The sequence below is a fragment of the Anolis sagrei genome, chromosome 3 (genome assembly GCF_037176765.1).
Source record: "Anolis sagrei isolate rAnoSag1 chromosome 3, rAnoSag1.mat, whole genome shotgun sequence".
NCBI lineage: Eukaryota > Metazoa > Chordata > Lepidosauria > Squamata > Dactyloidae > Anolis > Anolis sagrei.
In genome coordinates this window covers 68,936,606-68,949,752 of record NC_090023.1, presented here as the reverse complement: position 1 = coordinate 68,949,752, position 13,147 = coordinate 68,936,606, and the positions used below count along the sequence as shown (strand labels likewise).

At 36.6% G+C, this 13,147-nt stretch overlaps 1 protein-coding gene across 1 annotated transcript in view; it reads left to right on the top strand.

Annotated features, from left to right (window-relative positions):
- SCAF4 (SR-related CTD associated factor 4) overlaps positions 1 to 13,147 on the top strand; it is a 69,472-nt gene that overhangs the window by 50,403 nt on the left and 5,922 nt on the right. The window contains 3 exon segments of the mRNA XM_060770437.2: positions 300 to 462; positions 601 to 693; positions 838 to 957. Coding sequence (XP_060626420.2) covers positions 300 to 462; positions 601 to 693; positions 838 to 957 — 376 coding nt within the window.

The window sequence follows — 13,147 nt, the reverse complement described above, 5'->3', positions numbered from 1 at the left end:
GGACACGAGGTTTGAGAAGTACAGATTTGGTGGGAAAGGCTAAACAATAACAGTTCTGGGCATATCAGTGCATTGCATTCTGTGGCTTTTATTTCCAGTGAGTGTACAGGATTGCAGCCTATAACTTACTTGGAACATGTTCACATTAAAACTATTAACCTATTATTTTTATCACACAAAATACTGCTTGTTTTAAAAAATAGCATTAACTATGGGAGGTATAGTGAGTATTGTGAGTATTGGTGGCTTACATAACTGTAGGATTAAGTGTTGACTAAATATTTTCTCTTTGGTTGTAGGTTCCACCACATCAGCCTGGCCCTCCAATGGTTGGTACACTTCAGCCGCATACATTTACCCCTCCACTAGGAATGCCACCTCCTGGATTTGGTCCTGGAGTTCCTCCTCCACCACCTCCACCATTTTTGAGACCTGGCTTCAATCCAATGCATTTACCACCAGGTGTAGTAACTATTCTCATTGACTTCCCAAGATTATGAATTGTTCCCTACGTACACCAGATGAGATATTTTCTTTTAAGTAGAAATGTTATAGATTTCTGTTTGTAGAAATTATTCTTTAATATTTTTGTTTTCATAGGGTTTCTTCCTCCTGGGCCACCACCTCCTATGAATCCTGTTTCAGTTCCTCCTGTCTCTGTCCCTCCTTCTGCAGGAGTAAACATCCCGAATTGTAAGTATAATTTGTAAATTGTTAGAGGTCTTTGCTCCACTTATTATTTTTCCTATTAACATCGCTATGTTTTAGCTACTGTAGCCAGTATAAATGAGGACACTACAACAGGCTCTAATGTGAGGAATCCCATTCAAACTGTAGTTACCGGATCTAGAGGAGGTGCTGAAGATGAGGATGCTTCCGAAGGATATGCAACTGCTCAACCGCCTACAGCCTCGACTAGTGTACCAGCTTCTGTCACACAAACAGCTCCACTCCTTGGTAAGTTCACTTCTCAATTGTTGAATACACATGTATTCCTTTCCAAACTATTGATTTAATTTAAAGATTAATATTTTTGAAAGCCCAAAGTACAAGAAGCAAAGAAGTCTTTTGTCTGCTGCAATCTATTCTATGCCACCTGATCACAGGGAGCTGACAGTTTATGAGAAATGAAAGATAATACTCATTGTACTAGTTTTGAAGCCTTGATTTGTTCTTAGGGCAGGAAATGACAGGTATATTGTAATAAAACAAACAAATCAATCAATCATGAAGAAGAGTATGATCAGATATTACAAAAACAACAGAATGAATTTTGATGTCAACTTTAGCAGAGATTATTTTTTCCTTATCAGCTAATTTTGGGGATGGGGGACCTGTTGTCAGTAAATGTACGTTAGCTCTCTTTTTTACCTACTTTCATCTGTCTTCATTAAAACTCATGTATACTGATTCTGTATAAACTACTTTCTGTTTAGTCTTTTCCCGCACCTTTCAGGCTATCAAAATCATAGAGCTGGAACAGATCACAAGGGCCATCTAGGCTATCCAGGAATACACATGCACTCATGGCCACCCAGTCTGTGTTTAATCATCTCTAGAGAAGGAAACTCTGCCGCAATCCAAAGCAGCATATTCTACTATTAGGAAATGTTTCCTAAGGTTTAGATGGATTATTTTTTGCTGTAGTTTGAATCCATGGGCCCTTTGTCGCTTTTTTTCTAGATGTTTTTGCTTTTACTTGTTTGTTTTCAGTCACCTTATATTTTGTATACTGATCTGTTTAGTGTTTTCAAAGTGTTTCTGCTAAGGCCGCTCTGAGAAGATGAGGAATTAGCTTCATGATTACCTGGCTTCTTGTGTCATTTCACCTCTGTGTGTATTACTCTGTTCAAAATCAGAACAGGCTACCCTTAAGCTTGATTCAGAATAAAATACATTATATGTGTGCCCCAAAGGTGTCAATTCCACAATGGGCCCACATTTTAAAAATTATGTATAACTGTAAGTGTATAGCTCAGTGAATTTGAGCATGTATACCAGAAGTGTTTTGCATTTTCTTTCTTCCTGCACGTTTTAAATTCCACACATGTCATACACTTCTGTTCCTCACTTTTCATCACAGCACTTGATGGTATCTCATATCCTTCCATGTTTCCAGGGAAGCAGAAACACACTGAGAAGGATTACTTTTGATCCAATAAGGCTTACTATGAGGCCTCAGGCGTGACACAGTGGGCATCAAGAGCAGGCCTATACCTCAGTTAGCAAAACTTGACAAAGAAGCTACTTTTCATAATATCTTTTTATGCTTCTCCCCCCCCCCCCCCCCTTCTCATGCTGTGACAAGATGGCATGTAGCAGCATTTGCATTGGGAAGATGGTGAAGAAGGCCTGGACAAACACAAGACATCTGGTATTGATTTGTAGCAGTAGGCAGTTAAAGAATGCAGTTAATGTGAGGTGGGAGACAATGGAATTCTCCTATATCAGTTCTACTGTAGCTTTTTGTGGCTGACTACAACCGGCAAAGTAAACAGCAGTTGCCTTGAGAATCCCTTACTGAGTGTGCAGCAGAGGGGGGAAGGAAAAAAGGAAACACCTGTTTCACCTGCTATCCCTTGCATGTTAAAATGCATAGAATGGCCACCAAGTGGTAATTATTACAGTGGTAGAAGCTGGTGAAAGAGAGGGAAATCCTTAGATGTACTTTGGAACAAGCTTTCAGGTGGTATCCAGAAGGTTTGTAATTTTATGCAAGGCTTACCAAGCCAAGTTGTTTCATTTCACATGTGTATTTTGTTAGTTTTGAATACAAAGTTTGCTGAAACTTGATGAACTGATTTTCATTTTTGTAGTATATGAACTCTTCCATGTTATTTCTGCCTCTGGTACCGAATTTACCTCTAGGAATGCATCTACTCATTAATTGAGGTATACTTGTATATCATTATTAATTGCCCAGAAAACCGTTTTGGCAACTAATTTGAATTACAGCTTTTCTGGGAATGTGGTCCTAGGACCACACGATGCTGATAGTTTGAAATCTTTTCCCCAAATTTAAATATATTCATAATTAAAGAATGCAGTGTTTCTTTTTTTATATCTCAGCTAACACATGTGCCATTTGAAGTAGAATATTATTTCAATAGGTAGCTTGTGTCTTGTTTTCATTTGTTGTTGTGTGCCTTCAAATCATTTCTGACTTACAGCAATACTGAAGTTGACCCTATCACAGGGGTTTTGTTGGGCTAAGAGTATGTGCCTCGTCCAGTGGCACCCAGTAGGTTTCCATGGCCAAGAAAGAAATTAGATCTTGGGTCTCCAGAGTCATACCCCAGTGCTCGAATCGTTATATCCCTTTGCTTTCAGTATTATTTTGATTTAATCTAAGGTTGCATTGTGATTTTTGCTCCTTCCCTCTATAGCCCTTGGAGCTCTCTGAAAGCCAAAGCTGGTTTTTGTGGTTCTTTGGTGGCTGGGTGACTTGGGGAGAATAATTATTCCCTCCCTACTGTGCCCTTATCAGAGCAAAATACCCCCATTTCAATACAGCTCATCAGATGCAGAGCTACAGAGGGTGGAAAAGTACTGCAATCTGCAGAAGGAAACCTTGTGTTCAGCCCTTTGTTCTCATTTATCCTTAGCTTCAGAAATGAATTCCAAATTCATGGACAAGTATCACAGCTGTGTGCTTCTCTTTCATGCCTGTATGAGCTCCCGTGGCTTAATATCTGTTGAAAAACTACTAAAATGAGCTAGTTATGAAGTCAAAAATAATGTGAATGAGGTAAATAAAGACATTCTGAGTTTTGTACAATACAGTATGAACCCAGTATCTGCCAGGTCATACTTTTGAACTTAATCGTCAAAACTTGAATAAATAGCTAACCCTGTTGGAATGAATAACTTCCTCTGGAAGTTACCATGGAGATATTTTTTCTAGGAATTTGTCATGCCTTCCAGGGTGACTCTGCTAACTTTCAGGATAAAATACTATAAATTGCCTGAAGAACCTAGAACATTCTTAGAGAGGACATATTTTGTCAGATGTAGGCAGGTGAACACAGGTACAGGTTCCACAGGTATGGAAGTTGTATTGCTTTGATTCCGTCTGATGAATTGATAGTAAGACACATGGACCCAGTCTGGCTGTATTTAATTCAATACAAGGCAGGATCTGATTTCCAGTGATGGATTACATTTGGAAGAGGGAAGTGAAGTGGTGGTGTTTTAGAAAACAAGCTATATGAAAGGCGAATCAAAATCTTAAACTGTTCTTGCGTGTTGATGGGGATGGATAATGTTTAGTTTAAATAAAAATAATATAGAATCTTTGAAGGCTTTCATGGCCAGAATCACTGGGGCGTTGTGTGGTTTCCGGGTTGCATGACTGTGTTCTCACAGCAGAGGATCCTCTGAAGATGCCAGCCACAGATGCAGGCAAAACATCAGGAGAAAATGCTACTAGAACATGGCCATACAGCCTGGAAACCACACGACACCCCAGAAATGATATACCAATGTTACACTGCTTGGTCTTAGAAAAAAAAAGCTGCAGAAAGAAAAAAAGCTGCAGTCAAAATACTCTTTGGGACTATTATGCTAAATACGGATTCAAGGTGAGTGAAGATATTTCCCTAAAGACAAAGCATTCTAGGGATAGATATGTTGAACCAGCTTTTGGTTTGCCTGAAATCTGTGAACAGGCCTTGCAAAAGGAACTTAAACTCCTCGTTTTATGTTTGAATGTATTTTTCTCCTTTTTTCTACTTTTTAAAGTAACTTGACATCTTGCATTCTGTGTTGTCATTGGTTTGTAAGCCAACATGACAACCCCCAAATGTGAAGCATAATGGAGGGGCAGAATTCTATTAGTAACAGAATTTACCAGCATATAGGAAGTACCATCAGTCACCTTATTCCTGCCCAGACTGTTTCTGCTCTGCTTTTATTTACCATCTTCAAACATTGCCTAGTTCTCAAACTGGAAGATAAGGCTTGCATTGCAAGAAGGAAAACCTGGTGTCATCAGCATATTAGCAATTCCTTCACACAGATTTGAAGAGGGCTTAATATTTTGACAATCATACGCACATTCCGTATAATTCCAGTATGATTGTACCCTACAATGGAGTTCCCTTTGAGAAAGAAGTTATGTATAACATTCAACAGAGATTAAAAGCATATTCTTGAACATTCATGCTTTGACTTGTATTCAACATTTTCTTTTTATATCAAGGGTATCACACAAAAAGAAACTACAAATAATTTGTAGGCATATATTATGTGATCAGGTCCATATGTGAAATTTTGGTGCCCTATCTAGTGTGGGTTCTAGAATTGGATGAAATTAAATGTCTGAGGTGCTAATTAATTATCAATTAGCAACTTCCTTCAGAAGGCAGCAAGTGTTAACTGAACTGGAAAATCAAAGAATGGGTTTTGTGTTTAGATAAGGGAAGAAAAATTCACAAAGGTGAAGCTCATCACATACTAACTCCTGTACTACAAGCAGCTATTGGAAACCCGCTGTTCCCACTTGGAAAAACCAGTGCCATTGGGGCTTGGACATTGTCTGTTGCATTTATATGTGAACTAATTTAAAATGTTTCCTTGTGCCAACCTCTTCTACAGAGGTGGAAACTTCACCACAGTAGTGATCCTTTAATACCCTCATCCACAAAGCCAGTTGATTTACTTCCAAGAGCTATCAGAAACACAGGATTCTAGCACCTGAAGGTATATAGAATTGGCAATGCGTAGGACAATACTGAAATGCTGTTGGAAATAAAACATTTTTCAATGTACAGTGATTTTAAATAGCACATGGCAAAATGTCGTACTTAGTGGGTATGACAAGGTATGAAACCATGTTTAAGGATGATTTGTGAGACACACCTTGTTTAAAAGCTGTATAAACAACACATGGGGCAGAACTAATTATCTACACAAAGATCAACATGGAAGAACACACTGTTGAATGAAATGAAAAAATGAAGACTTCCTTGGCAAGAATACTCAAATTCGTCTATACTGTTATCTTACTTCATTTTACATCATTTAAATGTCACCTTTCTGTGGTACTTTTGTGGTACTCAAGGCTAAAACAAAACAAAATCACTGACAATAAAAATTGAAACATAGTTAAACATTATCTCATACTTGAATATCTGTTGAGACTTACATATTCAGGACCCACATATAGCACATGGTTTTTGTTTTAAAATAAATATGTTGGAAACCACCCCGAGTCCCCTCAGGGAGATACATATAAAGTTTTATTATCATATTATTAAAAGCATATAGAAATATTGTGTGTCAGGATAAAGAATCCTAGATAGTGCCCCAAGGCCATTCCAGAAAAGATGTGTGAATGGTTGATTCCAGCACCATACAGATGGGGATGCTCATGTGATAACTTTGAACAAGATTTTTAAAATCTTAACTATGAGCTGAAGATAGTGTGTATCAAAAATAGTCTGTTTGAATTTATCGTGACAATCATAGCATATCTACGCAAAATTGAAAGTCCAAATGAGACCAGTAGAGCCAGCTTCCAGGTAAGTGAGCATAAGATTACAAATCTGAATGAGTCACCAATTCACTAATGTGATTTTAAGGTAAAGCATGCATAGACCTTACTCCACTTCACCTTTCATCTAAAGATTGATGTGGTATGTACTGTAGGCTGTGGACAATTAGTGGTCCACAAAACTAAAATAGGGTCCACAGCCTCACCATTACAATACTGTTGCAAAAAGACAACTTGTCTTGAAAACCCTCTTATAGTGCCAAGGCTTATTAAATATGGTTTTCTGTGTTGGTTTGTTTTTGTTTTTTGTCATGTCAGGAGCGACTTGAAAAACTGCAAGTCGCTTCTGGTTTGAGAGAATTGGCCGTCTTCAAGGACATTGCCCAGAGGATGCCAGGATGTTTTGATGTTATTACCATCCTTATGGGAGGCTTCTCTCATGTTCCCATATGAGGAGCAGGAGCTGACAGGGGGAGCTCATCAGTACTCTCCCCGCATTTGAACCTGTGACCTGTCGGTCTTCAGGGGTTTAACCCACTGCGCCACCAGGGGGATAGCAGGTGGCAACTATTGGATTGCCATCTACTCACCCACAGAAAGTAGAGCTGATGTGGTCTATCCAATGCAATTTTCTGAATTGGCACCCCAAATAACCAAACCAAATCTAAACTTGAGCAAAAACTGATTTGCAGCCCTTTTGGTACTAATGTTGGAGGGTGGTCCCTGGTCAAAGAAAGCTTGGGAACCCACTGCTCTATGCTCAAGTAATTAAATTCTACAGTAATAAAAACTGACAGTTGTAACTCTACCTATTCTGTACATTGATCACATTTAAAATAATTTTCTTTGTATACTTCTGATGCCTTTTGTATAATTCTGTCTTCAGAAGAACAATGTTGGCATTAGTCGTAGTGGCTAGAGTTCCTTATATTTAAATTAAATTTGGGAAATTGAGTTTTGTGTTGATCAGTCTACATTTTTGATGCTACCATGGGATTACTTCATCGTATTTTAACTATTCTATAAGTTTGTTATTACTCTCTGGTCTTTCACCCTGACTGTTCACAGCAATGGACATAATCTATGTCAATCTTAAAAGAGGACTGGCATTAAAAAAACCCAATGTCTTATTAAAGAATTGAATTTGTTTCTGAATTAATAAGCTATCAGTTTGAATAAATCAGCATGACTTTGCTATTGTCTGGTTTTAAAATGACCGACTAGCTGGACTGCTCACACAGTTAAGAAAATTGAAGCTTGGTAATAAATATTAGCTCAGTTTTGTAGAAGAAACCTATCATTTTAAAGCTGCTCGGCTTCCAGGTGAAGATTCAATATGAAATCTTGAAGGACACAGATACTTTCTATAGCACTTCAGTGCTTACAATTACCTTCTAATTCTGGATTTCCACAAATTTTCTTGTAGATTGCTATTGGGAGAAATGTTCGTTAGTATGTAGGTGACTTTTAAAAGAAAATATTTATTGGAAGAAAATAAGAAAATATGGATTATGAAACATTTCAGAATAACATATCTCATTAGTATTGGAGAGTGCCTTAGTGCATAGTGAACCAAATTCAAGGCCATGGTGCAAAAACATGCACTTTGAATGAATTGTGAGGCTAGGAATTTGTCTCATCAGAATTCTACACAAAAAATCCTATTTTGCTAGAATCATGAGCAATGAAGGAATAATTTGTTTTTAGCTTAAATATTCAAGTACTTTAAATATTTCCAATCTATTATAAATCATTCAGGAGTCTCCCAGTGGACTCAGACTAATAATCTGGCCAGTTCTGCGACCACCTATTATATGTCTATTATAGTATTTCACTTCACTTCTGCATCCCAGTTATTCAAAGATATGTTTCCTTACCTTATCCTTTCAGTAATTTATTCATGTATCTGCCTTTTGTTCCAGAGTCATATTTGATACAGTTAGCAATTTTAGTATATTGGTGTTCTGCAAACAATGCAAGCAATTTTTTGGGTAATGTCAGTGTGTTCTTTCTGCAACATCATGACTTATATTCAGCACATCTATAGTTCTAGTTCGGCAAGGAGATCTTTTAATATTGTTTTTCTTCACTTGCAACTTTTGTTGGATTCTCATGAAATTTATGAACTTCTGAATCAGTTAAATTATGTACATTCTCTACTACCACAAAGCACAGAATTAAGAGCAAAATATGGAATTGAACCAAGGGAGTTAAACATGCATATTATGCCAACTTTAAAATGTTTTAGTGTTAGAAAATAGAAGAATACAATCTCAGTGGCATAAGATTAATAATTTAAGATTTTGAATATACCTTCTGAGATGAATAAACAGTATATCTAAAATGGATAGTTTTGGGTGATGGAACAATGTATATTTGGATACAGATTTTATCTAGTGTTGTTTGTACCTGGATCATACACCATGACAAATATCAAGACAACTACAGATATGTGCTGTGCTATAGAACTACCTGACAAATTAACAAAATAATAAAAAACATGAAATATCTTGAAGTGAATTTATAACTGAAGCAAAATTTTAGCTAGGTTCTGGCATGTCCCTGATATTTCTGTTGTTAAACAGTGGATATTTAAAAGATGGACTACTTTGGTGAATTCCAGGATTAACTCTGGGATTCTGTGAAAATCTTTTAAAGTTAATTGCAGAATATAAGCATTCTAAATACATAAAAATAACTAGAGTTAAGTTATGTTTTGAAATCAGTAAACTGGATAAATGCACCTTTTATTAAAAAAGGAGCTTTCACATTCTTTAAAAACTCTACTAAAGCACACAGTGTTAAGACATTGAAGTCATTTTGGAATAAGGGAGATTGTCCAAACATGAGCTCTTCAAATAAACCAGGAGAGAAATATAGGAAATCCCTTAAAAGTGGTCTGCAATGTTTGAATAACCTATACAATGCATTGGAGAAGAGTTGTTTTTTCATAGGTCATTGACCAATGAAATTACTGCATGATTACAAAAGTCTTGAAGCGTTGTAAAAGAAAATTATCCTATGGTTCTGTAGTGAAAATGGCATATTTTTGTTGGAAAAAACATATGACCTGTAGAATGAAACTAATGTATACTAACTTTTTAAAAATGTGACAGATGCTTCAGTTCTCAAATGGAAGCAAAAGCAGTACATCAAATGTTAGCTCTATTTTGGGATAATCAACACAATCCAAGCAGTGTCTTAGCAGTGTATAAAATATACTTTGCCCAAAAATGGGCCAATGAAAAACTGCAAAATTGGTAAAGTGAAGTCTCAATGGTTTGGATAGTTACTGGCATTATGTGGGTAAGTTTTCAGATTCTGGATACTTTTTTCACCAACTGGCAATTTTTCATCAATGTCTACAACCAGTTCAAGCATTTGCTGCACTAAACATTAACCGGCAGTTGGTATTTGCTCCCCCATCTTCCTGATCATTGTCCTTTTCATGTTGGGCTTGAAAGATCAGAGAACAGCTCATGCTAGGAGAAACAAAACTTTAGAAAAGCTCTTTGGATAAATGTCTTTTGGGACTTCTTTTCTCCCCAATTTTAAAGATCTCGTTCAATACATAGTCAATATTTAACACCAATATTGGGTGGCATATGCCAATCGATTGCATTAATATGTCACTGAAGTTACAAAGTTTCTTTGCCACACTTGGGAAGGTCAGATATCATCTAAAAAAGGGAAGGCTGGAATTAAAATAACATTTAAAAACAAGATTTAAACAAGTTTGCTGGGAGTCATTTTGAGGATGACAACATAAGAAAATTTGCAGCAATATATTGAGAAAAATTGTGTGCCCAGAATTTCCATCAATGCTTTCAATTCACATTTTATTCTATGGGATCAATATTTTTAAAACTTTTTGTATTTGGAACTGTTGTGTTGTGGATGATTGGTTATGGCAGTAGTTCCCAACCTATGGGCCCCCAGGTGTTTTGGCCTACAACTCAAAGAAATCCCAGCCAGTTTACCAGTTGTTATGATTTCTGGGAGTTGAAGACCAAAGTATCTGGGGACCCACAGGTTGAGAACCACTGGGTTATGGTATATAAAGATATGGAAACAAGTTACCTTTTATGTAACTTGTACTTTTTATGTGTAATTATTTGGGAAGATAAGAATTGGTATGAATTTACGAACAGAATGTTGCTGTGTGTTTCCATTCCATAAAAGGGCCGCTTTTGTTCACGGCTTCGGTGGAGAGCATTTCAGAGGAAAGGGGTCCTTAATGTAGGGTTTCCTTGTTTTGTACTGCATATACATTATTATTTGAGACTAGCTAGAAGCACCGAATCTGAGCATTTTATTGCTATCTAATACCAGATAGAGATGATTTTTAACAATGGGAAGAGGAAAGATTGTCCCCTTCTTCTTGCCTTCCTCCTGAAATAGATCTGTAGAGTGCAAGGAAGAGTTTTATAAAGCTCAAAATATGTATCTTAGCAGTATATTTTTCTACCCATTTTGCTTCTTGAGAGATCACATCCGCTTGCCATTAAATCCTCCCACCAACAGCATTGTTATTTGAAAGGTATGTATGTTGTGCCTTTTTAAATAAGGTAACAAGAAGTTGAACAATTCACACTTTTCAGTTTAGAATTTTTTCAAATATCACATCTGAAAGATTTACTCAGGCATGAAAATAAATGGTAGAGAGCAGATATGATAGATAGATGCTAATTTGGTCAAAAAGAAGTTTTTTTGTCTAATTGGTGTTTATATATAATCCTCTTATGTATCTCTGTGTGAGGAAAACAAAAAAAATCCGGTTTAATTCCCAACTACAGTAAAGCGATTAAATCTATGAGATTTAGTTATGTCCTACATTACCACTTAACTAACAAGATGCTGGCTACTTCCGAGTAAAATAGTTTGTAGAAAATTGGTTAATATAGCTTAAATTGTGTGGATTTAGAGTTTCAACTTATTTCAGTGCCAATTTACTAGACTATATTATTTCTATAAATTCTGCTCTTTATTTTGATAGAAGGCTTTCTTCATTCAATACAGAAATTGTGTTTGGCATATGGAGGAGGGGATGGTTCATGGATCTCCTGTGGATACTAAAATGAATGGGTGATAAAGGCACATTATATACAGTGGTATAGTGAAATCTGTGAAGTGAAGGGATGCTACAGCAAGGTATACCTACATATCAGAGTAGTGCTTGGCATGTGACAAAATCAAATTTGTTTTGGGGATTTTTTTCAACATATATTTTGTTGGTTGAATCCATGAATGCAAAACCTGTGAGAGAGATTAGCTATCAGATTTCTTTGTAGTAGATGATTTGACATACAGGTTCGAATCCAGGGAGAGCGCGGATGAGCTCCCTCTAACAGCTCCAGCTCCTCATCTGGGGACATCAGAGAAGCCTCCCACAAGGATGGTAAAAACATCAAAACATCTGGACGTCCCCTGGGTAACCTCCTTGCAGACAGCCAATTCTCTCACACCAGAAGCGACAGCAATTTCTCAAGTTGCTCCTGACACGACCAAAAAAAAAAAAAAAGGAGGCCCATGGCCCCTCTTTTGTCTTGCTTTATCTTTACAACAGCCCAGCAAGTTTGGTCAGGTTGAGAAAAACCAAGGTCACTCGATAACCTTGCATCTTCCAAGTCAGTCCAGTATTCTATTCTGAAATCTGCTTCCAGGATCCTGTATTCTTTGAGGAATAAGCAGGTGCCAGATGGGGTGATGGACAGTGTTTTGTGATGGTGCAAAAGACTGCCCCACTCACTGTAGCGAGCCTTAAGAGTCTTGTGATCTCAAGTGTGATGGAGCATTTGTCCTGTTGTCAGGATTGTGATAAGATTAATCTGCCACCCAAGTTGACTTCTATATGAGTAAATAATTTAGTGTTTCTCTGTTGGGTGGAATGCAACTTTTTCACTTTATACAGCAATATTTTGGACTGGTCTTACTTACATACAGCATAATTTTTCATGAAATGGATTAATGGGTTTGGCATCACAGATTAAAAGTCCTTCCAGTTGTAGAAGGCAACCCTGCAGCTGACATAAGTCATATTTTATTAACACTGATTAATATGAACTATGAAAGAGTTGTGCAAAGCCAAATTCAAACTTACTTTTAAGTATTTTATCAGTTTATATTTATTAACTTTAGGGGAATAGAAAATAAGGGATAGTATTTTTGAATTTGTGGAAAGAGATATCTGTTAGGTTCTACTAGGTTTCATAGGATATGGTTAATTGTAATATATATTAGACATTCAACTTTTACATGGAAAATGGTATGCCTACTTTGTTCTCCCTCTGCTACGATCATGAAAGAGTACAAATAATGCGACTGTTCTCATTCCATATGTATGTATGTGTATGAGATGCTTTTTGAATGCTTCACTAAACATCACACAATATACTTGTATCGCTTAAACTGTATATATACAGAATTTAACAAGTACAACACAAAATTACTTTCAATCTAACATATTCTCAAAATTACTTTTAAGTTAAATGAACAAAAAGTCAAACTCAATTATTATCACTATTTTTAACAACGATGTTTTTTTTGATGCAAACTCAGTGCTATTCTTTGAAACTATTTTGGATAAAATGAGGCTAACAAATCACACTAATTTCAACAAAGGATTAAACTCTAGGTTAGATCTGTCCTTTGAAA